This window comes from Ambystoma mexicanum, chromosome 10, assembly GCF_040938575.1.
Source record: "Ambystoma mexicanum isolate Mex_15411 chromosome 10, UKY_AmexF1_1, whole genome shotgun sequence".
NCBI lineage: Eukaryota > Metazoa > Chordata > Amphibia > Caudata > Ambystomatidae > Ambystoma > Ambystoma mexicanum.
The window spans coordinates 1512354158-1512379008 of record NC_090932.1 but is presented as its reverse complement, the minus strand read 5'-3'; the positions used below and the strand labels follow the sequence as shown (position 1 = coordinate 1512379008).

The 24851-nt window shown below is 46.3% G+C and overlaps 1 protein-coding gene across 1 annotated transcript in view; it reads left to right on the top strand.

The window, feature by feature from the left end:
- Window positions 1-24851, top strand: part of TCTN2 (tectonic family member 2) — a 794052-nt gene that overhangs the window by 614323 nt on the left and 154878 nt on the right. Inside the window, exon 14 of the mRNA XM_069619693.1 lies at window positions 13148-13254. Coding sequence (XP_069475794.1) covers window positions 13148-13254 — 107 coding nt within the window. The remainder of the gene's footprint in view (window positions 1-13147; window positions 13255-24851) is intronic.

Below are 24851 nucleotides of genomic sequence, written 5' to 3'. Positions count from 1 at the left end.
GAACTGTTTTGCCCCAGGGAATTTCCTCCAGGAGGAGCTCTAGGGGACGAGTTTGTGGTGGACTGGGAGTTTCCTCTCCTGTACGTGTTTCCTCCTGTCCCCGTCATTCCTCATGGGATCAGGAGGTTGAGAAAGTTTGGGAAATCCATGATCCTAATTGCTCCGGATTGGTCCAGGAGGATGTGGTACCCAGACCTTCTGGACATGTCCATCTGCCCGCCAATGCGTCTTCCAAAAATTACCAATTATTCATTGACTATACTGGCCCCAAATTGGGTCTAGCTGTTACTAAACAAACCATATCCAGATTGATCATCCTGGCTATTGGTGAATGCTACAGATTAGTAGGCAAGGACCCACTGCAAGGCTTAAGAGCACATTCCACAGAGGGCATGGCAACCGCTTCTGCTCTTCAAAGAGTTGTCTCAATCAAAGACATTTGTTCAGCAGCCGTCTTTTCATACTTTTGTGATTAGTCTTCCAGTCACGGAGGACAATTTGCAAAAGCAGTCTGTCATAAGATGAGGAATGCGTAGAAGGACACAGTCCATTCAAAGATCAAGTTACTTACCCCTGGTAAAGTTCTTTCAATTGGTTGTTCCTCCAACGTATTTCTCATTGCCCTTCCTAGCCTACCCCACTGTACAATTTACGTGTTCTTACACTCCACTCTTCTTGTGAGCCTACGGTCTATGGGTACGCCTGGTAATTCCTCTTCAGGAGGAGGAAAAACAGAACTGAAGCCAACGGGCGCTGTGTGCGCTACTTAGACTAATGACATCAACAGTGGAACGGAGGCCCTCGAGGGACATCGACTCGACGAGAACGGCACACATCGCCCCCTGTCAAAAAAAAAATTACAAAGCAGCTGAAGCTGGAGAGATAATTATCATATGATGAGAAATATGTGGGAGGAACATCCAATCGAAAGAACGTTACTAGGGGTAAGTAACTTTTTCATCTTTCTTGCTATGAAATGATAAGGAAGGCATGGCATCAACTGTAAGACCGACACAAGTGACCACAGTTCAAGGGTGTTTATTGAACTTCAACAAGGATATGATAAACGCCTATCTATTCCTAAATCGACAGATGGGAGCAAGCTATGACCATCAAATAATAACAATGCAGTCCTAGTGGTGACTTGTCAAATAAAAAAGGGCCTATACTAAAAAACCTAATGCCAATCCTTTTAAATATAAATAGTGTGGGGTAGTGTTATGAAAGCAAAAGAGGTGTTCACAAAAAATGACATGTCAGGATGCTCAGGCTGTTGGCCTCCCTTCCCCACGTTTTCAGCACTGGACAAGGCAGTTCACTCTAGTGTAGCACAGTCTCTAGCTTCTTCGGCACAACAATACAGTTCAATCACTAGCATCAGGGCCTTCTGAGCCCACATCTCTCTACTTATGAAAGTCTCTCGATTCTGAGGGCCTGTTGTACCAAAACAAATAAACTTCTGTTCTTCTTGCAAGCGTTCAATTCAGGTGATTCACTCTTCACCCCGAATCCATCTTACCGGGCTCAGATCACCTTTTATACAATTAGTCTCCCTCAGCCTGGCTCGGACCGATTTCCTGGAGTATTAACTATCGAAGACTTTCGGATCTGCACTGGATTTAGCTTGACCCATTGCAGGACCACTTCGATTTAACAATTCCTCTTTACAACAACAACTTTCAGTTGGATACATGACACAGACATTCCAATAAGAACCCACGTGGCGCCGGACCACTCTGCTTACGGTATCTGTCTTGGCTTCCAAAGTTCAATCACTCATCTGCTGTTTTAATTACTTGCGTAGTTCGTCACATACGTTTCACACGCTTTTGTTCTTCAGATTTCTCAATACATTGCATCCCAGTCTTGTATCGGTCTCCACGGCTCACCGGCTGTGCTGACTTTTCTGGCACTGCTTTGTGGTAGGAGCCAAGGACAGGACCACACCAGCAAACGATTCTCCCCGCCTTTGCTATCAACGCGGGAGATCCCCGGCTACCTCCGACAAACAATTCAGGTATCTTCAGCTTTAATTCCAGGTCTTATGTTTTTTATTAGCTCTTGATAGCTCTTGAAAGTAACAATCTGTCCTGGCCACGAGGATGACTGATACCCGGGGACTAGCGGGTGAGACACCTTCAGGTGTCTCACAAGATCCCTATGCACAGCTGCTTCCTACTTCATCAATGGCCCTTCTCAGCTTTAGTCTGATTTTCTGCAAAACTGTACAAAATTCATCCTTCCCTTTTTTTAACAACTTTATTTACATTTTTGACCATCATGGACATGTGAATATCGACAGAGATTTAGTGCCAGGCATGTAACAACTTTCCTGTACATGTCAAGTCAATGTTGCCCCTGTTTGGGGTTTCAATACAAGAAATAGTAAAAAAAGACAAAAACTCTCTTTTGCTCATGTATGAAAAATAATGAATAAAACAGAGAAACCAAACCTATATAATGAATATCAAATTAGTCCCCCGCCCCCAAAACATATCCCCAATTTATGGGTGCGAAGGTGTACCATACTGATTTAGAAGTTCAATAGGTTGGATCGCGTTCAACGTAAAGTTTGGATTTGTCAAAGTGTAGCTTAAAGTGACCTTGGCTCAAAGGGCATTTGTATCGATCAACCGGTTGAGTCATTTCCCCGGCTTGGGGCTCAGGTTATCAAATAGTGGATATTGCACGGAGCAGCCTTGGTTTATAGAACATCTGTTCTCTGTCGTCCATAAATTCATGTAATGGAAGCCAAGTATTCAGGTATCTTGAATAGGAGCCGTGGGCCAGCGCTGTCACCTTTTCCATGGCCATTACTCCCCACAGTCTTACCCACCATATGCCCGTAATTGGGCCGTCCTTGGTCTTCCATGGTTGTGCTAATGTGATCCTGGCCACACTCAGCATGTAGGTTATGAGCGTGGCTGTAGGCCCCGAGTTCGCATAACATCCCTCCACCGCCTCTCCCAGGAGTACCACCAACGGGTCAAAGGGTAACCCCATACCAGTGATGACTTTGATATGGCTCAGGATCTAATAAGTCTCTGCTAGTGGGCAGGTCCACCACATGTGGATAAGGGCCCCTGGTTGTCCGCAATTTCTACAACAGGCTGCGGGGTATTCTGGGTTAATGGAGTGTAAGCGTACTCGTGTCTTTTACCACCGGAGACAAAGGTTGTATGCTGCCTCTTTAATGGAGGTGGATTTGGAACCTTTAGTAGTGACCCCAAGATTCTTCAGAGATTGGTTTCCCAAGGTTTGTTTCCCATTTTTGCATATATGTGAGTTTTTCTTCTGAGTCCACCCCTCCCAGTAGGCGGTATAGTCTAGTTATGCCTTTATCTGGCAGACCTTTCTGTATGGTTAGCTCTATTCCTGTTGGGATTCTATTTGCCCATTCTTTAACTTTTGCATTGGAGGCCCAATGCCTAAGCTGAACGTAATGATATTGTTCCTGCTCCGGTATGTGGAACCTGGATTTATAGTCCTCGAACACCAAGGGTGACCCTTCTGTGTAAAGGTCTTTTGGAGTCTGGTTGTTTTCCCTGCCCCCACAGTTTTTCCAGAAGTTGGCCTGCATTCCTGGGGTAGAATCTGGGTTATAGGCGATCGGAGCAAGCGGATCCCCTCCCACCTTAATCTTATTATTTCTCAATACCTGTTCCCAATACCATAGGGTGGTCTTAGTTGATTCTAGTGGCATACCTCTGCTTCCCCTGTGACCTGTGGCAAGGAAGCCCAGGTTCCCCAAGGGTGCCTTTGACGCTGTTCTTTCTAGCATTACCCATTGGTTGCGGTCTTCCCCAGATGACGATTGTAGCATCGAAGCTATTTGTGCCGCCCACAGATACCTACGGAATTCCGAGACTCCCAGCCCCCCGAACACTTGTGGTCTGAAAAGTACATTTTTTGGGATTCTCTGTCTCTTCCCTCCCCAGATAAAGGACACCACTTCTTTCTGTAATGTTTGGATAGCTGGGCTTGGGATTTTTATCGGGAGAGCGCCTACCACATATAGAAATGTTGGAAGTAGAGTAATTTTAACCGCTGTAAAGCGTGCTAGCCAGGACAATTTCTGCAATTCCCACCATTTTAAGTCATTTGTTAGGGTCCTGAGAGGATCTGGGATGTTAGCCCCATATAACCTGTCATATCTGGGGGTTAGTTGTACCCCAAGGTATTTTACTGATTTACATTCCCATTTCAAGGGGTATTGGTTCTCCCAATCCGAGATTCGAGCCACCTCTTCAGTGATATTAAGGGCTTTGGATTTTGGGTAATTGATGTGGAAGCCTGAGACTTGTGCGAACTCTTCCAATAATTGTATGGCCACTGGCTGGGAGTTTGCTGTATCATCTGCATAGAGTGCCACTTTCTGCGGTCCCACATTGCCCACCTAGGCCCCTCGGATCCCCTGGTGACCACGGACCTTGCATGCGAATGGCTCCATAGCCATGGCAAAGATCAGGGGTGATAGTGGGCATCCGTGTCTTGTGCCTCTCTGGATGGGGATGTCATTCGTGAGTTTCCCATTGATCATTAATTTAGTGGAGGGATATGCAAAGTTAGCCATTACCATGCGAGTGAAGATTGGCCCGCATCCAAATTTTCCCAGGGTTAGCCGAAGGAATTCCCAATGGAGGCTATCAAAGGCTCTGGAAGCGTCCAGAGCTGCTATCGAAACATTTTGACCTGTCCTCAGCCCCCAATCAATCGTGTCTATGGCTCTGCGGATGTTGTCATATTTGTGTCGCCCTTTTACAAAGCCAGCTTGGTCTGAATGGATTATCTCTGGCAGTATCGCTGCCAATCTTCTCGCCAGTACCATGGAATAAAGCTTTACATCCCCATTTAATAAGGAGATCGGCGATAGCTTGCACAATCGGTTGGGTCCCTGCCTGGTTTCAACAGTAATATAGTGGTTGCTGGACACATATTCCGGGAGATTTGCCCTTTATCCCTGATGGAATTAAATAGCTGTGTTAGGGGGCCTGTTAGGACCATTCTAAATTTTTTATAATAGGCATTGCTTAGCCCTTTTTTTTTAACCTTTTAATGCCCCTATCACTTCCCTTACTTCTTCCTCCATTATGGGAGCTTCCAGCTGTTGCCTATCTGCCTCCTTAATTTGCGGTAGTGCCAATTAGCTTAGGTAGGTAACCCGTGCTTCCCCCTCTAGATTCTCTCTTCCCAGATTATTGGAATGGTATGTGAACATTACCTCTTCTATTTCCTTTTCTCCCTTCATTATGTCTCCATTCCCAAGTTGTGTTATATGATTTCGAAGTTTATGGTGTCTAAGTTTGGCGGCGAGTAATCGATTGGCTTTCCCCCCATGAATATAGTAAAACTGTTTTGTTTGTACCACAAGACTTACTGCGTCATCTGTTAGGTGTGTTTCTAGGATCGCTCTAGCCTTTTTAAGTTCCTGCCATGCCTTTTGGGAACCCTTATTTTGATATTCTACCTCTGCTATGTGTATATTGGCCTCCATGTTGCGTCTTGCCCTTCGCCCAAGTCTTGATGTAATTTGATGTTTGCGCAATAAACCCCTCGTACTACCGCTTTGCTTGCGTCCAAAATGGTCGACCAGTCAACCCCGGGTGTTATGTTTTCCCAGAAATAATTCCATAGTGTCTGTTCTATGCCAGTACAAACCGTTAGGTCCTTCAATATTACTTTGTTTAGGCGCCAGGGTTTGTGAGATTGTTGATGGGGGCAACTTGGTTCTATCTTTATAATTACCGGGGTGTGATCCGATAGGCAACGCACTCCAATTTCGAGGCTTGTAACCTGTGGGACCATAGTTTCTGAGATAAGTACCATGTCAATACGGGAGTAACCCCTGTGTACAGCGGAGTAATGGGTATAAGTTCTGTCTTGTGGATTAAGGTGTCCGGTCAAAGTTTCGACTCAAAAGGGTCGAATGACAAAAGGGTTGAGTCAATTCGACCGAAAACAAAAGGATCTAAAACCTTTTTTAAATGTATCTTTTTTTTTTGTTGCTTTAGTATAGCTTAAAAAAGGTGTTTTTACACCAGAAACAGGGGTTTGGTGGGGGCCCCATTAAAAAAAAAAAACAAAAAAAATAAATAATTTAACCCTTTTTTTTCGGTCGAATTGACTCGACCCTTTTGAGTCTAAACTTTGATCTATAACCGTGGATTAAAGAATCGCCACGTTTCAACCAGGTGTAATTCCCTTAGAAATTTGGCTAAGGCTTGTCTGAATATTTGGTCATGAGAGGTGGCTGGGAGGGTTTTATCCATGGCTGCATCCATCACCCCATTAAAAACGCCCCCAATTAGGATTTTCCCTATTTCCCATTGTGCAATCCTAGGCAATAGGCTCAATAGGAAGTGGTCTTGTTTTGCATTAGGAGCATAAATTGAGATCATAAATTGAGATCAACGTGACCAATTGCCCCATCAGTTTCCCCCCCAACATTAAGTAACGACCTTCTGGATCCTTCTTAACAAAGCGTTTTTCGAAGTTGATACCCCTTGCCAGTAGGATGCCCACTCTCCATTTATTAGTCCCGCTAGAGGCCAGGTATTGTATTGGGAAGGCCCTGTGTTTCAGCCTCGGTTCATCTTCTGGGAGTAGATGTGTCTCTTTTAACCATACCACAGAGGCGTGCATGTCCTTCAGCCTATTTAATATAGATTTCCGTTTAACTGGGCAGTTAAGCCCCTGAACTTTCAATGAAAAAACTTAGATCAGACATTCTTCTACTTTAAGCCATTTGTCCCCTTCATTGAGTTCCAACTCGTGTGTATTTTTAGGTATTATGTTTATATGTTGTACCCTTCCACCCGAAACAAACAGAGCATAACCTCCCCCCACCAACGTTTGGATTGTAACTTCCAAATTGCATTACCAACAGAATGCGTGTATAGCGTGTCACTGGGTACTTTACTCACCCGGGATATTTGGGGTCCGGTCTATCCCCCGTGCCCCCCATCACACTTTCTGTGTCGCATGACAGCTTGTATAAGTACCACTTGTGTTCCTATTTGACTTAAGATTTTGTTCCAGGTGCGGAACTCTTCCTCTTTCTCCTCCTCCCTCCCCCCTTGATGGCGTTATACTCTTACTCTGAAGAGACTGCCCCAAGTTTCTAGATGCTCAGTGACCTTTCAGGTAGGATCAGTGGGTTGCGATTCTTTGTTGCGCCTTCGTGGTCGTGGACGTCCCGGTCTCCATTGGCTCTCCCCAGGCCTCCCCTCCAATTTGTCGCTCCGGGACAGGGAACCTTCTCTATCAGTACGGTTGCCTCCTTCATCTTCCTGCATGCAATCCGCCATTTCTTCTTCTTTGGCAACCGAAAACCTCTGGCCCTTCCACTCTAAGCGGAGGCATGTTGGGTGTCCCCACCGATACCGCACCTTTCTTGTTCTCAACCAGTCTGTGACCACCCTCAGTTTCTTTCTTCTGGCGAGTGTAGCTTGAGCTAAATCTTGGAACAACTGGATTGGTGTGGACCGAAAGCTAATAGGTTCTTTCTTGCGGGCAGCTCGCATTATGTCTTCTTTCAACTGGTATAGATGAACCCGAGTCGGGACGTCTGGAGTCAGATTCTTATTAGGTGGAGTATGTTCTATGCGTTGGATCTAGCATAATTTCTTTGTTCTCTTCCACACTCAGAATGTGTTGAAACAGGTCTGTCACATATTGCTGCAAGTCCGAATCCATTATTGATTTAGGGATTCCCCGGATTCTAATATTATTACGGTTGGACCTGTTTTCAGCATCCTCTTGTCTATTTTGCACTTGTTCCATTTGTTGTTCCAGTTCATAAACTCTGTTCGCCAGGACGTCATGTTCGTGGCTCTGCTCGGTTACTACTGTTTCAACCTCATCGATCCTTTTTCCGCCGCCAAGATTCCTTTATTAAGGTGCGAGATGGATTTGGCCAGGTCACTTGCACTTTCTTTGATATCTTTCTTGAGCTCCTGCAACATTTCCAGCAGATCCGATTTTCTAATAGGTGGGTCTTCCGGGGTGTATGCTCCTTCCAGGGGAGAATTATGTAACTGGGCTAGCGCTTGTACCTGATTGCGTTTCTGTATATCTGCTGTTTGTAACAGGGCTTTAATGTCGTCAGACCCTTGGCCTTTAGCTTTCGTTGCTTGCTTGGACATCGTGGTCGATACGTCGTCATTTTGTCGCTTTAGAGCAGGTTTGATGAATCAAGGTCAACGTTATTCACCTCTACAGAGCCTCAGGTTGGCACAATGTCCTAATGCTTGGGATTGGGGTGTCTCCTGAACTCTCAGGAACCGCCGCCAGTGGACCACCTTTCCCCCCTCCGGCCCTTTCTGAGTTGTGCGCTTCAGTTTGTTGTAATATGGGAGGGTGCTTGTGCTTTCCGACTCCATGCGAAAGTAGCAGCTTGTGTTAGCTCATGCCTAGTTGTCTATGAGCCTGCTGCCTGGAGCCCACCCTACCGAGAAGTGGCGAGATAGGGCTATTACATTCGGGTCCGGCGCTTGATTATTGCTGAGAGCACCAGTCTTTTGGTATTGTTGCAGATCATTCTGGTGAGCCGGCCAGGATTCGCGTGCAGGCTTAGGTCCTTATACCCTGTATGATAGGAGTTACGGGTGTCTATAGATGATTAAGAAGGAGCATGCGACCTTCGCTGTATCCGACTTCCTCTGCTTTTTCAACCCCTTCAGCCGTTCTATGTATGACATATGTATGACTTGGGTGGGCCCGCAGGAGCGCCCACCCAGAGGCAACGCCGCGGTCCCACTCGCAGTTCACCCCTCCAGCTCCTTACCTCCTCTTCCAGTCAGCAATGTTCATACATTTGTGCAGGGTTGGGGACGAATGCTAAGGGCTAGCCACCACGGCGCAGCCCTCCAGCTGTAAGGATAAGTCCACTACTAGTTGTGCCCAGGGGTGCTGTCCTAGACCCAGCAGCGTTTTTTCAGGCGTTTGATGTTCCCCTCTGCTTGTCCACCGCGTCACAATTCAGAGGCTCACCCTTAAGTGCGCCGAAGACTCCGCAGAGCCGAAGTGGGGCCGCAAGGCGCAGGGAGGGACAGCTCTCCCCAATCCCCGGCCGCCAGCAGGCTCGCCGATGTGCACGCATGTGCCCAGTTGGTTGTGCCGCGGCTCCAACCGCTTCTGGTGCTCACGTGAGGATTTTTAGCTTGGTACGCTGCAGCGCCAGGCAATTATTCTTTAGATGTAATCGGTTCGCGGGTCCCTTCGAGGAGGAACACGGCCCCTGCCGCCATTTTGACTGCAGGACGGCCGCTGTGGAAAAGATCGTGAAACTCCATTCTCCGGTCTCAGGGAGTCATCCACAGCTCCTATTTTATGCTCCCAGCCTTCTGACTTCTGTTGAGGGGATCCATTGGCACCGACGCATTTTTTAGGGGGTTCGGGGAGTTCAAGAAGGGGTAGGGAACCTGGAGCTCACCAAGGAGGCATCCAACGGCGTCCTTGGCTGGCCAGCCCCCTCGTCCTTCCCTTTTAAATGTGTGTCAGTTACCCACTCAGTTCTCCTTTACCCCTTTTAACCCAAACCACCTGCTCCTCTGACACAAGTTTACTGCTATTGCTTTTCTCCTTTAATCCTTTTCCCTTTTTATGCCTTCTCCATCTTTTCTCTTTCTCAAAAGGTCCCCACAACCTCTTCCCTCTTCTTGAGTCTTGCTTTATTCTTATGTCACGTTGCTCCCATTCCCATTGTATTACAACATTGCAGTCGAGTGGATGGTGCAGGAAACTGTCATTGCCAAAGTAAAGGCAAGACTAAGGCGTAGAGACCGATTTTCCATCATGTGCATTGATCCACTGTTCCTTTCTTTCCACTGATGCAAAGTAACTGGAACTGCTATTTCTTTATGTTCTGCGTAGTGTGGGTCTTTTTATACAGGTTTTAAACATGTCTTGGGTTGTAATTTGTACAGTACCGTGTGTCCCTCTGTCTCAGTGTATTACGTCTGCAGTGTTCATGCAATAATGGGCGGTTTTCTATTTTTAACTCCATGGCTCACGCATTGGATGCATTGATGCCCACTGTTTACATTAATCTATTGTTTCCCAATGGTTGGCTCACTCATCTATATCCGAATCCATTATATGAGAGAGAACATCACAGGTAATATGATATATCCGACATCATAGGACTGGCGCTGTAGCTTGGATGGTAACAATTTATGGTAGTAGGCAAAAGATGTCTCCTCCACTTGAGCCCCATGACTTTGCACATGGATAGTTTCTGAACCATGAACAAAAAAAGTCCCTAATAACCAACAGCTGTTTTGCACCTGACAATGCCCTGAGTTCTTGAGTAGCAGGCAGGTGCAGTGTTCTAATAAGCACAACAGTCACTGTAGGGGATGTTGATTCCTTGTGTAAAATATCAGTGTTGTATAGTGCTTCATGCCTGACTCATCCTGCTTCTTTGCCCTTTAATTATAGCTGTTTTATGCCTAATTTAATGGTACTCCACTTCGTGTAGAGGAGTAAAAAATAATATTGTATATAGTCTCAGTCAACATATCACTTTTTGGTTGCTTTCCATACGACTGAATCTCCTAGCATTACCCTAAACAATCTTTATTTCATACATTATACATGAATAATAAATCAACATTAAAAAACTGATCGTGCATGTTTCGTTCTTAATTTAAGGTGGCATACACTGTCTGGTGGACTGTTGAGAGTACATCTATATGGTGATATGTTGACCGAGTATAAATAACATTTCTTTACTGCTGTACCAAAAGTGAATTTGTATGGGTTTATTTAGATTGTTCAAAGGGTTACCCACTTGAATTGTTTTTCCTGGTGCCTCTTATTTAGTGTGTGAGCTCCACTTAATTACCTCAGAAAAATAAAGGGCTGAGTTGGCCTTGCCGGTATTCAAACTTACAAAGTTCAGGCTTGCATCATGCCGGAGCCGATTGCTTAATCTGTGAGCTATCCATCCTTTCCTACAATATTATGACTTTAACAAAAGCCTAGTACCAGTCCACAGTGCATGATTCTATACTACATCAGAGCAGATTCTAAACTACCCTTTTTCATAAGAACAAGCAAGAAGGGGAATGGTAAACGGAAAGCCAAGTGGAAGGTTCACCATTTGAAGCCCTCTTCAACTTCCAAATTTTCTTCACCCTTTCCTTGGACAACGAGGCCTCCAAAACTGAGCCTACTTCATTGCTGGTGTCAGTCCCTCAAGCAGGTCCAGTGAGTTAATTGATTGCTTCAAACATGTGACCAGTCTGCAGTTAACGCATTTCATTCAGAGCAGGGCCAACTCACCCCATTATACTTCTGTGGTGCTTAAATGGGGTGCCGTTACATTGCGTTATTACACCTATTACAATGCTTATAAACCAGAGGAATGCCATGAAGCACTAATTTAACAACAATCTTGTTATTACACGGCAAGTAACCTGGCTACAGAAAGGCTCTTCCATTGTGTTTTAACCCAAAATCCGAAATGTTAGCAATATTATCTGGAAAAACATATATTCAGTGGTAGTCAAACAAACCAACAAGTTCAAAGCATGAGCTGTAAATGGGCACCGATTTCAACCTAGTCCTGACTGGCCCTGTTTGCTCTAGGTAACTTTGAAGACCCCTGGACAAAAAAGAGAAAACACTGCAAAATAGGTAAACCGAATGATCAAAGTACAAGTATGCATCCGAGGAAGACAAATGCCTCGGCTTGTTTAGTCTATGTCCCAGGTCAAGTTCGACAGAAGACCTGAGACTCATATTAGCTTAAAAGAAAAATTCTCAAACCATGGAGGTTTTGCCCTAGTAATCAGAGCGAGTCTATGAGAGAAATGTAAACAAAATAAAAATAAAATTGAATAGGACCATGATCCTGTAGTCCAGGGAAACAATTCTCAGCAGTTTGTAGTCAAGAAGGGAATCTATTTAAACCAGAAGTCTTAATAAATAAATGAACACAGTTCTTTAAGGTTTGTAGGTCCTGAAACACCAGTCTTTCAGTTTCTGGTATTCGCATTGCTTGACTTTGGGAAATGCTGCCCCAGGCAAAGCCTGGCCCTCCTGGGCTCCATCCGCTTGATCCTTGTGAAAGGTCACACTCTTGGGTGATATGCCGTTGACTTCCTGATAGTTGATTGCTTCGAAGAAAGGTGTTGGAGAGAGAGAAAAACATGCATGTTATCTGTCTCTCCAACACCTTTGTTTTGCTGTGTCTTTTGCCTTCCTCCATTTTTTTCTTATCTCCATCCAAGGCTGCCTTCTCTCTGCTTCCATCAGCAGCCTGCCCTCTGCTTGCTCCTTATTCTCCTCTCCGCCCTGCTGCCTCATCTCCAAACTCTCATACACGCTGGCTCAGCTCAAACCATCTTTTATAGTCCTGTCTTATCTGTAATAGGAGCCTTAAGGGCTTTCTAGGATGCACCTGTTTTCTATTGCGCCCTCTGTAGGATTGGTTACTCGCTGTAGGTCACGCCCTTCTCCCCATTTAAACATGTATAAATGACTGATTGACAGTCCGCAGCTTTGTGGGGCAGAGATGGAAAAGGGGAGGGCATCTGCCATTTTGGAATTTGGTGACCCTGTTATAGCAGCAGCCTGCCTCCCCAGTGCACAGCATTTGCACAAGGACAAAAATGGCCCCACCGCAAACCTTTTTTCTTTCAATGGAAATCCTCCTCAGGGAAATTATTACCCCAATGCGAATACTGTTCATAATAGGCTAAACTGGTGAAATGTCCCTATTATATGGAACATTATGTCATCTTCATGTCGTTGGAACAAGTTATAAAAGCAGTCTCGTGAACCCTGTCTGTGCAATAAGTTACCAACGCAGATGAGACTGGCCTCCTCCACTGTATACTTTAGTAATGGCCTGAAGACCCTACATCTCAAAGTACATCTCGCCAATCACTCCACTTTTACCTTATTTCCTCTCCTTCTCCTCTGCTACTCCCACATCCTGCTTGTAACTCCCTGGGAGCACCCCATATGTACAGCGCTCTGTTGCTTCCCAACTACGTTTGCACTTCATTAATTCATACATGTATACATCATTCAATTGTATGCTTTTATTGTCTGCTTATACTCTTGAAGTAGCAATTGCAGTTGAGCCTCTTTCTACCATGACAAACTTGTTTTACATTGCTGTTTGTATGTTTTGCAGAGACAGAATACTGGAATACCACTTACAAAACTTTGTGCAAGTTAAATATGTGGCAACGAGAGGAAACTCAAATGCTTCTGACCTAAGTGAATGGCTGGAAATTATCTGTAAGTGATGATGTATTGTGCATTCTTTTGTGTGTATTGTGCCATTACCGGTTATGTGCACAGTCCATGTAAGATCACTATTTGAACAAACCATTTAAAAGAAAATACTTCTGATTAGCTAAACGACATAGGTTTGAGTGTCTGTATGGTGCAGAACTGCTGACATCTATCATAGGCATAACCTCTACCATAATGTTGATGAATAGAGGCTATTTCCAATCTTGCAGACTCTCCAGGGGGATTAGTGAATATCTTTAATAGCAGTCAGCAAAGTCAGCATACACAGAAAAACAGCAATTCCCCCACGCCTTCATGGCACAGAGCTTAAATACAGTAGAGCACACATGCATTTCAATGGGAACTGATGTGCAGACATTGCATGAGACAATGTTCAGGTGAATGTGCACAGTCTCAGCATGCACGTTTTATGGAGGTTCTACGTTCTCACGCTAAGGAAGAAACAATCTAGATGGCAGCGGAAGACGGTTTGATACATTGCTATTCCGACAGTGCAAGCTACTTATTCGGTTCCCACATGGCTTGGTCATCCGGGCCTGTTTACTAAATGACTACGTCCTTCTCCAAAAGCTGCATGGCCTATGAATTTTGAAACATTTGTACTGCGCACACCACAAACTACATCGTATCCTGCCACAGATGGTAACAATTCAACGAAGAGCGAAGCAGGGCAACAGCCCAACTGAATAGTGTCAGAGCAAGTAGAAACTGAACACAGAGCCAAAATCATTACATTTACTTAAAGAGATAGGTTTTTGGGCCTGCTCTAAAACTCATCAGCGAATTGGCCTCTCTCAGCCTCAGTGAGAGACTATTCCATAGTCTGGGTCTTGTAATTTTAGGGATGACAAGAAGGAGTTGGTCCTCAGACCTAAGGGCCCGGGTAGGTTGATACTGTTTCAATTTATTTATCACACAAACTGGTGCCATCCCACTCAGACCTTTGTAGACCAAGTAGACAATCTTAAATTTGACCCAGTTTTCCACCACCAACCAGTGTAATGATCAGCGGAGAACAGACATGTGAGTGTTCTTGGCTACATAAAAAAACAGTCTCACTCCTGCATTTTACGCTTTTTGAAGGCGATAGATCTGATTGTTCGGTGCTCCAGCTAGGAGTCCGTTGCAATAGTCAAGGTTGGAATTAACCAGCGCCCTGACCACCGCTGCACCATCTGCTAAGGGAGCATAAGGTAGAGCTTGGCGCAAAAGGTGAATGTTATAAAATACCGACAGAACCTTGACTGAGACCTGGGCATTACATCGCAAGTCACTCTGCCAGATGCAGGCCAAGTTCTTTACGTTAGGCTGGCTCCCAGAAACTGGGGTGGAGGAGGGCATTTTTCTCCATCAAGGAGGTGCTCAGAACCCGAACAAAATCACCTCTGTTTTCTTTGGATTTAATTGTAACCAGTTTTCTTCCATTCATGTGCCTATTTCCTCTAAACACCTAGTGACCAGTGCAAGAGCTTCTTCCACATCATCGAGCCTAATATATAGCTGGGTGTTCTCAGCATAGGAATAAAATCTGAGATGATATTTTTCCAAGATATTCATCAGGGCATGAAGATAGATATTAAAAAAAAAGTGGGGAGAGAGCCGATCCCTGTGGCACACCACAGCACTGGAGGAGGATCTCTGAGAGGAAACCTCCAACCTGGATACTTTTGACGGTCAGTAAGAAATGATGTAAACCACTGTAGTGAACCGGACTCCACGTTTACAAGATCCTTTAGATGGTCCAGCAGAATGCTGTGGTCTTCTGTGTCAAACGTGGCCGAGAGGTTGAGCATTACAAGTAGGGAGAGATTCCCTGCATCCCCAGCCTGCAACATCTCGTCCCAAACCGCCATCAGTGCAGTCTCTGGTGTCTCACTAAAACCCGCTTATACATGCCAACCAGGAAACACGTTGGAGGCGAGAACTATATGTGAAGAGGTGCAGTAGAACAAAGGGCTTGCACAGCAATGACTATAAGGCACGTTTAAACATGGCAGTTAGCATAGACTCTGTCATTATTAAAAGGCAAAGTATCAGAGGAGTTCATTAAAACGTCCTCTTTAAGCTCTCTGTATTCCCCGACAATTCCCTTTCATGAGGCCTTCACACCAGTCTCATCCACTACATCTTTGAGGGAACAAACATCACATTCTGGCAGATCATAATATCTCACTTCTTCAGTAGTATTACAGTAAAATACCCGAGTTGTCTGGGCAGTCTCTGTGCGATAGTAAGGACATTTGCAACTCATCAGACAGGACAGGCGTTTGGATTGGAACCAGTATTATGAGTAGGATCTGTCTGCTGGAAGCACCCGGCGATCCCTCCCAGAATACCCACCACCCAGGACCAAAAGGTCCATGAGGACTCAGGGCTGACCTAGAGACTATTTATTGTGCTATGGATGTGGGTGACAATGTCAGTGATGTTTCTGGAGTAACTGGGTACAAGGGTACAGAATTCCCTCTTGCGCACACCCCTCCTTGTGAGGCTAAGATGGTGTCTAGCGCCATACGGTTCTGTAGAACCATTGTTCGAAGGGCTAGCTGCTAGCGGGTCTGCAACTTCTGGGAAGATGCTGTAGTATTTGCAATATCCTCAATCGGGTCAGGCAGTCCCAGTTGAGTTTAAACCCAAGGGCTGGTATGAGGTAACCCCTTCCAGCAAGGAGCCTTTCCCATTCAGTATTCCACTTTCAGCTGAGATGCATCGCAAAATGTGAGTCTGCTGAACAGCAAGTAGGGCATATCCCATGTAACAACTCCCTTCCCAGTTAATGGGCATCCACGGGGAATTGTGTGAAGGTGAATTCCCGGTCAAAAGCGAATGTGACATTATTGATGACAATACTGGCGTTGGTTAAAATAATAATATTTACACTTGCTGCCTCCCATGAGTAATGTACCCCTGTTGGTGTAGCATATGTGGCCAGTAGCCTGGGATGAAAGTTGAAGTGCTGTAGGTTTTCCGAATGTCTGACCTAGGTGGTGTGGAAATTTGGAGAACCAGTAAAAACTCCATCTGGGCATGTGAATTGCTACAGGGTCCGGGACACCAGTTTGGGAACCAGGCAGACATCCCCCAGTTGAATGGAGTAGGGACTAAGGGGAACTGGGAGGACAAATCATGATGTTGGTGTGCACATACCGTACAATCAGAAATGTTAAAAATGCAGGCTACTGCCAGGTGAGGTGAAGGTAAGTGTTCTCACTGTGAATCAAAGGATGAGCAGGTGGATCATTGTTCTCATGACATGTGGTTTTAAAGCAGCAATCACAGGGAGTTGTAGATAAATCAATGAGCTAACAATCATAACAGTAGTCCGGTAAACAGACATTATTGGTACTTAGGCTGTGAGCCTGATCCTTAGATGCTGGGGTGTTCCTGCCGGTGCTGGAATACCCAAGTTCAATAAAAGGGGACTCGAGTTCAGTTCATGTGGTGGAGTTCACAACAGTCTCTTCCGTTCACAGTGAAACAAATGGCAATGTTCAAAAGTAAGTTCAAGCCAGGATCGGACACTTGGCTGTGCTGGGCAAATGTTCAAACAGTTCACACAGTTCGGGACTGTTTTGGAGCAACAGATGCTAAAGAAGCTTAAACAAAATATCTATAGTACCAGAGCCACAAACTCAGGGGGGTCATCAGGACAAAGATGATAATAACAAGGTCAAAATCCAGCCGGCACTGGTGTAATCAGACGAGGCAGCTTCCAAATTTTGCCAGAGCACTACTACATTGGGAAGATTCATCTTCTGCTCTGGTGCTTTGGTTGCCTGATGGAGCCTGAACAGTAGCTCCTGCAGCGATCCCACTAGTGTGAACAGTCTAAAGAGCTGGGTGCCTTGGTTCGGCACCTGCGTGTGCAGATTATTGGGCATTTGTATAGCACCTTTACCATTGGTTTGATTCCAAAGCGCTGTGTTGAACACACTCATGGACCGCAGTCCAGGTCAGTGGAGGGAGTAATGTTGTAAAAACGTGCTTGGATGCACTCGGTATGTGTGCATCCAGTGTGAATTAGTTGTGTTTAGCTGCATACTAGAGCTAGGTGTGATGCAGTGGTTGTGCGAAATCAGTAGAATGTGTTCAGCAAGGCCAATGGACTTTGGTATATGCAATCTGGCGGGGATGGAGTTTGTGAATGAGATCATGGGTGCAGCTAGGCCGATTTCAAGGGGTATACCTGCGTTCTAAAGACTGTGCCAGGAGCAACGGGAGTAGTGGAATCTGCTTCTGTTATTGCTCGTGGATGGCCTGCAGAATCGGGTTGGACTGGCAAGGCTAAGGCGGAGACTAGGCTATCGGCGGGGGGGGGGGTGTTGACTGTGGTCACAGCTGGGTTAGTTCCCGGCAGTTGAGATTGGACTAAGTGGAGGCGGTGTCATTGGTGAGTGCTGGGACCTTGCAGCAGTGGGTTGCATGTATCCAGGCAGTCAGGCCAGAACACTTGACTGCCGTCGGAGGTCAGCAACACCTGATGTGGTCCTCACTGCATGCGCTGGAGCGCAGACTTATGCTGCTGGATTTTCACGAGGACCCAATCTCCTGGCTGCAATGGATGGCAGAGTGTGGTTGTCTGTTCTGCTAGGGTAGTTCGGGCCAGTGCATAAAGAGAACAAACAGCCTTAACTAAAATGCGACAATACTTGAGAACAGTCTCATCTTCTATGTGCAGATCAAGGAAACGTGGAGCTGTTGGGGGAGCAATTCCCATTCACATGGGGTGTCCTGGAAGGATCTTGTCTACGCACAGACCATGCTTGTGCTGTGGGCTATTGCGCATGGCAAATAATGCAAGGGTCGGAACCTGTGGTCCACTTTAGGCCGGTTTCCTGACAAACTTTGGACCATCTAAGCTTTAGATAGCCATTGTGGCATTCCACTGCGCCGATCAACTGTGCCGATTGACTGTAAGCGCATTGAAACGCTGAGAAATGCCTAGTGCATTGTACGCCTCTCTAACAATTTGACCAGTGAAGTGGGTACCTAGATCACTGTCTAAAACAAGGGGAAGCCCAAATCAAGATATAAGCTTTGTAAGCAAATACTTTGCTACCGTAACAGCATCTTCCTTTCGTAGGCTTCAGTCCACCCAGAAAACACATCTACCACCACCACCATCAAACAGTATGAGTAGTTCAGACACAAAATCCAACTGCACACTTAAGAAGGGGCCCTCCGTTATTGGACATGCAGAAAACATTGTCTTTACTGCTCGCTCGACATTGTGGGTCATGCATTTGCAGCAATTTTCACAATAAGTCTGTGCCACCGAACCAAAATCTGGGGCAACCCAATCCTGGTTCTGCCCTGGTGTGCCCACTCGGGCCAGGTATGGAAAGAGTACCTTGGGTGCCACCAGGCAGCCGCCTGGGGAACGCAAGATTGAGTCCTCTGCTAACTTACAGAATCGCTGAGTTCAGTGCACCCTTTCCTCTGCAGGAGCTTAGTCTTGAAATATGGCCAGGCTGGAAAGGGAGGCAGTCAGTGACTGTTGGATTGCAACGCAAACAAGAGTTTCGTTAGCCCGTTTAAGGCAGCGGAATGAGCTGCATTGTCTGCCAGGGTATTGCCTGGGGCAATAAAAGTCTGGCCTGATCTGGGGCGTTTGAACTTTCTGAATTGCCTTAAGATGCTGGGATAGGTGTCTTTTCCCTGCTGAAATCTCATGGCCCAGGTATCAAACAGTGGATAAGCACAATTGTAGCTTGTCTTTGGACGCTGTGTGACCTTTTTCGGCAAGCACTGTCGACAGTGCAAGGCTATCCTGCTCTCAGGCTTTCAAGGATGGGGAGGCCAGTAGCAGGCCCTCCTGGGAAATCTAGCGAGTCAAGATCCTTCTTCAGGATTTGGGAAAACAAGCTGGGGTTCTACATACCCGATAGAAAGACTTGTGAATGTGTATGGTGCGGATATATAGCTAAAGGCAAACCAATGCTGGCTGTCGGGTGGATCGATATGGAGAAAAACGCTGAACACAAATCCACGACAGTTAAAATTAAGTGTCTGTCACCTGGATGCAGGACCGGATAGTAGCAGGATTGGGGGAGCACAGGAAAATCTGGCAGATAAGCTTCATTAACTGCATGCAGGTCTTGGATAAAATGATGGACCTGTTTGCCTGGCTTCTTGGTGGGCAGGATCAGGGTATTGCAGGGGCTACGCGTGGGCACAATAATACCTTGTTCAAGCAGAAACTCTATAACTGGGTGGATACCTTCTTCCGCCTGTCTGGAAATAGGGTACTGAGGTCCACATGGCAGAGGTTTGGCTGGGTTCAGGGTTATTTTGAGTGGCTCAGCATTGAGCATGTAACAGGTGCCATTCACATGCGTGGACCACAATTTGTCAGGGACTCGATCCCACAATCCCTGCTGCAGCAAGGGAGCAATGGTTCGGTCTTCTGGGTTTGAATGGGGGATCCTCCTGTAGCACAGCCAAAACCTCTTGTTCCCTATGGGTAGGGATGTCAAAAATATACCATTAGGGCAACGTAAATAGAAAAGCTTAATTTACACAACAGATCCAGACCAGACTGATTAACCAATGGGCCAAGGATGGGGTTAAGACATAGGACCTATGGTAACCATAAGTGCTGGAGAGACCGGGTGAGGTATGGGTGTACCTCAAACACCGACAGCTCTGAACATTTCAGTGCATAACTGGCGTAAATTCAGAAGCTTTCAGACCTGAGTGAGATGCTCCAGTATCAACTAAACATGAAACCTTTCAACCAGCAATGGTACAATCAACATAGAATGCAGCAGGATTAAGCAGTGCAACAAGATATAAGTAGTGCAACAAGTTTGGGAAAGCCTTGACAATCCTAATGAGTATTCTTAGGAGATGGCGGTGGAGGTGGGGGCACAGCCAACCCTATTGGCATAGTTGGCTGACCGCCTCGACCGTCATATTGATGCCAAATCGGATACTCTGCTTTCCAGTGTCCATATTCCTTGCAATAGTTGCACTGGTCGTTGTATGCATTTGAGTGATATTGTTCATTAACATTTTCCTGTTACTTCTGCTGAAAAGCACCTCTTCCATGTCCCTGCCCTCCTGGCATGGTGTGGAAACCTCCAGTGCCCTGGGGAGGCTGCAGCTGTTGGATTTGCAATGCCATAAGCTTGGCTTCGGTACTTTTAATTTTGTCTTTCAGTCTTTTCATGGAAATGCTGTGCTGCTAACAAGACCTCAGTCAAATTCTTTCCCTACAAGCCTATCGGGACAGATTGTATACCCTCTGCCACCTTCGGTTGTAACCCATATCAAATTGTGACACCCTAGCCTGGGGACTACAACTGCTGCATCAATGAATCCAGAATGCTGTTCAAAACAAAGTAGAGATATTCTGCCAGATTTTCACCCTTTGCCTGTTTGCAGATGTTGATCTTTGCCCAATCAGTTTTTCGCTGGCAAATTTCAATAATTGTCTGTACTAGTCTATCAGTGTTAAGAGTTTAGTGGAACAGGGGAACCTTTTGGACAAACCAGACCAATCTATAGTAGCGTGTCGGATGGTCAAGACTAAGTCTCAGGAGGGGTGAGAGTGATCGGAAGCCCACAATGAGCACACAGAGTAAAACTCCACAGATTACCCTTATAGATGTATATCAAAAATACATTTATTATAGGCCTTTATAACAAAAACACAATTGAACCACAGTTATCAATAAAAGAATTACCACACACGCTTATTCACTATGTAACATATATACAATAAAGCGGTTGGCCCAAGGCTGATGATGGGGGTAGAAAATAACCACAACCTGTAACAGAAGGGGGTTAAATCAACACGTATATCAGTTTAGGCAGTTTTTCACCAACAATCCCTAACCTATGTAGTCCAGCCCTACAAAGTGAGGAGCCTAGCACTCAAGGTTAACAACGCACTGTCATGCATAAACAAAAAAGGCAGTTCTCTTCAGGGGTCTGTAGTTGCTCAGAAAAGGGCTTGAGGCAGTGAAGAATAAGTTCCTATTCCTAGAAGAGTGTTTACCCTTGCAGATAGAGCACCTTTGGAGTTAAGGAATAGCTGGGGAGTGCAGGCTATCACAGCCAAGGTGAGTAATATTTGAGGGATACTCGTATGTAAAAACGGATGTGTGTGCCAGGGGGCCATTGGTGAGTTAATAAAGTGCTCACGACCCTCGACACAGTCCAGAACAAACTTTGGCAGTCTAGCCCACTTTGCCTGTAGGTATTAACCCTGCAGTGTCGGGACGCACCAGCTTTCAGTGGCTGCGGGAAGGGACGATCGTCTGTGGCGGGACAGTAGTCTTTACTCGGCTCTCGAAGGAGGAAAAAGGATAGTTCCTGTGCAGCACGTCTTGGGACACGGTAGGCAAGAACTGCAGGCACTTTCAGTGATGGTCACCACAGCAGGGCGACTCACGAACCACAAATGCTCGTGGCTGGGCGCACTCTCGTAAATCGTGACCCAAAGGAACTAGGACAACGAGATTTGGCGGGAGAGGGCCCATGGCCACAATCCATCGATTCCCAGAGTCTCGAGTCTTAACTTGGGATGGTGGCATTCCTGTGCGATACCTGTGTTCAAGCTGGTCAGTTCACTGGCTGGCCCAGGAACACTTCCGAAGAGGATCTTTACGAGGTTAAGTAGGAGTAGCCGAGAGTAGCTGTTCCCACTATTCTAAAGGGGCAAAGCGCCCTTACAGGCATTCTTCGTTTGATAGAAAAACAGGGGTCCCACAGGACAACTGAAGGGTCAGGGTGCCAAACCTTCTAGCACGTCACCGCCGATTCCTCGAGTCTGCTTTGCTTGGCTCCTTATGAGGTCTGGTGTGAACCTCAGTAGATCCATCTGGAATTGAGGCAGAGCCCCTTCTCTTATCCAAGATTTGGTTTGCGCTAAAATCTCAGATAGCCAATGGAAGATCTTCTCTCTTGCATGCACGCCAGACATGGGCCAATCTTGGCCCTCTGTGGGTCCAGTCATTCAGGCCTACCAGACATACTGCCACTAGCAGCATGGATTCAGACCAGACGGTCCCCAACCCTCTTCCTGGGCACTAGCACACATGACATGCATGAGCCCGCGAAAGATGCGGTTTTCGCTCAAGGCTGCATGCCCAAATAAGGAATACCCATGTCTCTCGACCTGGGGGAAGGCAAAGGGACAACATGGCCACGAAACAAGCAAAAGACTTTGTGGAAAAGCCAGTTTCGGCACTGGCCACAGTCTTGGGACAAACGCAGTAAACGTGGTATGGTCCAAAAAAACGAAGTAAAAATACTTTAAAAGTAAACTGCTACTGGCCACCAGGGGGTGCACGGATGAGCCTAACTTCCGTGTGAGCTCCACGTCCTACGGTCCTAAAAGTGGTCTGAGCCCCCACTTAATGCCCCCCCCCCCACACCCTCTGGAGAAGCCTGGTAGATGATGCTTGGGAACAGAGCCCCATGAAACTGAGCGAAGACCCGAGGAAAATAGGAGTGGGATTTGCCCTGGAATCGTGATTTGCAAATGCAGCGTCACTGGCCCGGCCCTGCCTGCATCGTTGAAAGTGACAGCGCCCCAGAGTTGGGGCACGCACCTGGGGACGTAAGCGGATGCACCACGGCACTAAACCTTGTGGAGACACCCGCTGTCACTGGAGGTGGTCCAGAGTAGAGACGACCCTCCCTGGAGACACCATACCAAAGGACGAAAGCGCAAGTGGCCCCCTCCATAACCCTGTTCGACGAGGCAGTGCAGAGAGGAGTCTACGTGGAGACGAGCGCACAAAGCCCAAACCGGAGGTGAGCCAGTTGGTCCCCCCCTCCTACAGGCATCACACGGAGGCCTAAACCCCCGTCCTCCACCATCCCCAGCGGTACACTGTGCAGATGCACCGGTGCAGATGTGGGACGCGCTACTTCCTTTGAAACTTCCAGATGTGTTCTTTGGGGAAGTAAAAAGGGCCATCTTAAGATTTCTGTGGCAGGGGAAAAAGGCAAGGATAGTCCTTATCTTGCCCAAAGAAAAAGGAAGGGTGGGTCTCCCTGATCTGAAAAAATACTACCAAGCCGTGCATCTGAGAATATTGGTCCCCCACTTGAGAGGGCAGAGAGAATTACAATGGATACATCTTGATAACTATAATCTAGCTCCGGAACACATCTCTGAATGGCTGTGGATCCCTAGAGATAAATTACTCCGAAGACTCCATAATCACCCCATACTAGGCACAATATGGGAGATCTGGAGGGAGGGGACTGACATGAAGGGGGTAACTACATGGGCTTCTCCTTTAAGCCATATATGGGCTCCGGGAGTACGCGAGGAGATCCCTAACCATGGGCTGTTTCAATCATGGGTTTGTGGCGGATATCGAGAAGGTAGGTCATCTATGGAAGGGAGGTGTCTTCCTTACGATCACGGAACTAGAAGAGGCACTTGGAATACACCCATTGCCCGTCTTTCCCTTTTTACAACTTAAAGGCACTCTTATGAGAAAAGAGTGGAAGGGGAAGGTACAGAGAGACCTCTCCCCTTTTGAGAAATTGCTTGACATACTGATGGAGACCAGAGACCAGGGGTTTGATCTCAGCCATGTATAGAGCGCTGTTAAACACTGGGAAGGGATCGACTGTTAATCTGAGACAAAGGTGGGAACGAGATTTGAATGTAGAATTGGACATGGAATTGTGGACGAAGATGTGTAAAGGGGCCTCACAGGTGTCCATAGCGACCCAATATAAATTGCACACCATCAAACTACTCCATAGGTGGCAATACGACCCCCACAGGTTGTCGAAGATGTAACAGACCACGAGCCCTTTATATTGGCGTCAATGCGGGGAGAAGGCCAATTACTGGCATATGTGGTGAGGGTGCTCCCAGGTTAAAATGTTTTGGAATTAGGTTCTTGGTTGGATCAAGCAGGTAGATGGGATCCCCGTGAGGCTTCACCACTCCTAGTATTGTTTGGTTTTGAAGAGTGTGAAGGTGAGAGGAGGAGAATGACTGGGAAAGGGGGCCCACTCTTGCTGCACGGGCCTGTTTGGTGATCAAGTGGAAAGCGAACTTGGTCCCAAGTAAAGAGTGGATCGGTGTGGCAACAAATATTTGCACAATAGAAAAAATTACCGCAGCACTTCACAGGAAGGGGGCAAAATATGACTTGATGTGGAGTGATTCTGTAAATATGTATATGCCCAACTCCTTTCAGGAGTCAACTCAGAGGGAATGATCGGTGTGCCTGTAGCAAATGGTCATATTGCGAGGAGTGCCCACCTGGGGACCTCCTGAAGGGGTTAGCACCTGCACCATATGCATAAGAGTCTGGACTTTACAATATGAATGTATATACCGCGAGCCACACACAACGGAGAGGGGGGAGGTGGAAAAAGGAGGCTGGTTTACAGTTTAAAGTTAATGTATTTTTGTGGGGGGGGGTAGAGGAAAAATTGAAAACGGCAATGGCATGTTCCAATTAATACCTGTATGTTGTTTACTGTGTTTTATAAAAATCTAATTAAAAAAAGAAAGTAAACTGCTGCCACCAGTTTGTCCTAGGCACACTTGTACAAACACCAAAACATCCTTGTAGGTGTGGCTAGGGCCATAAAAC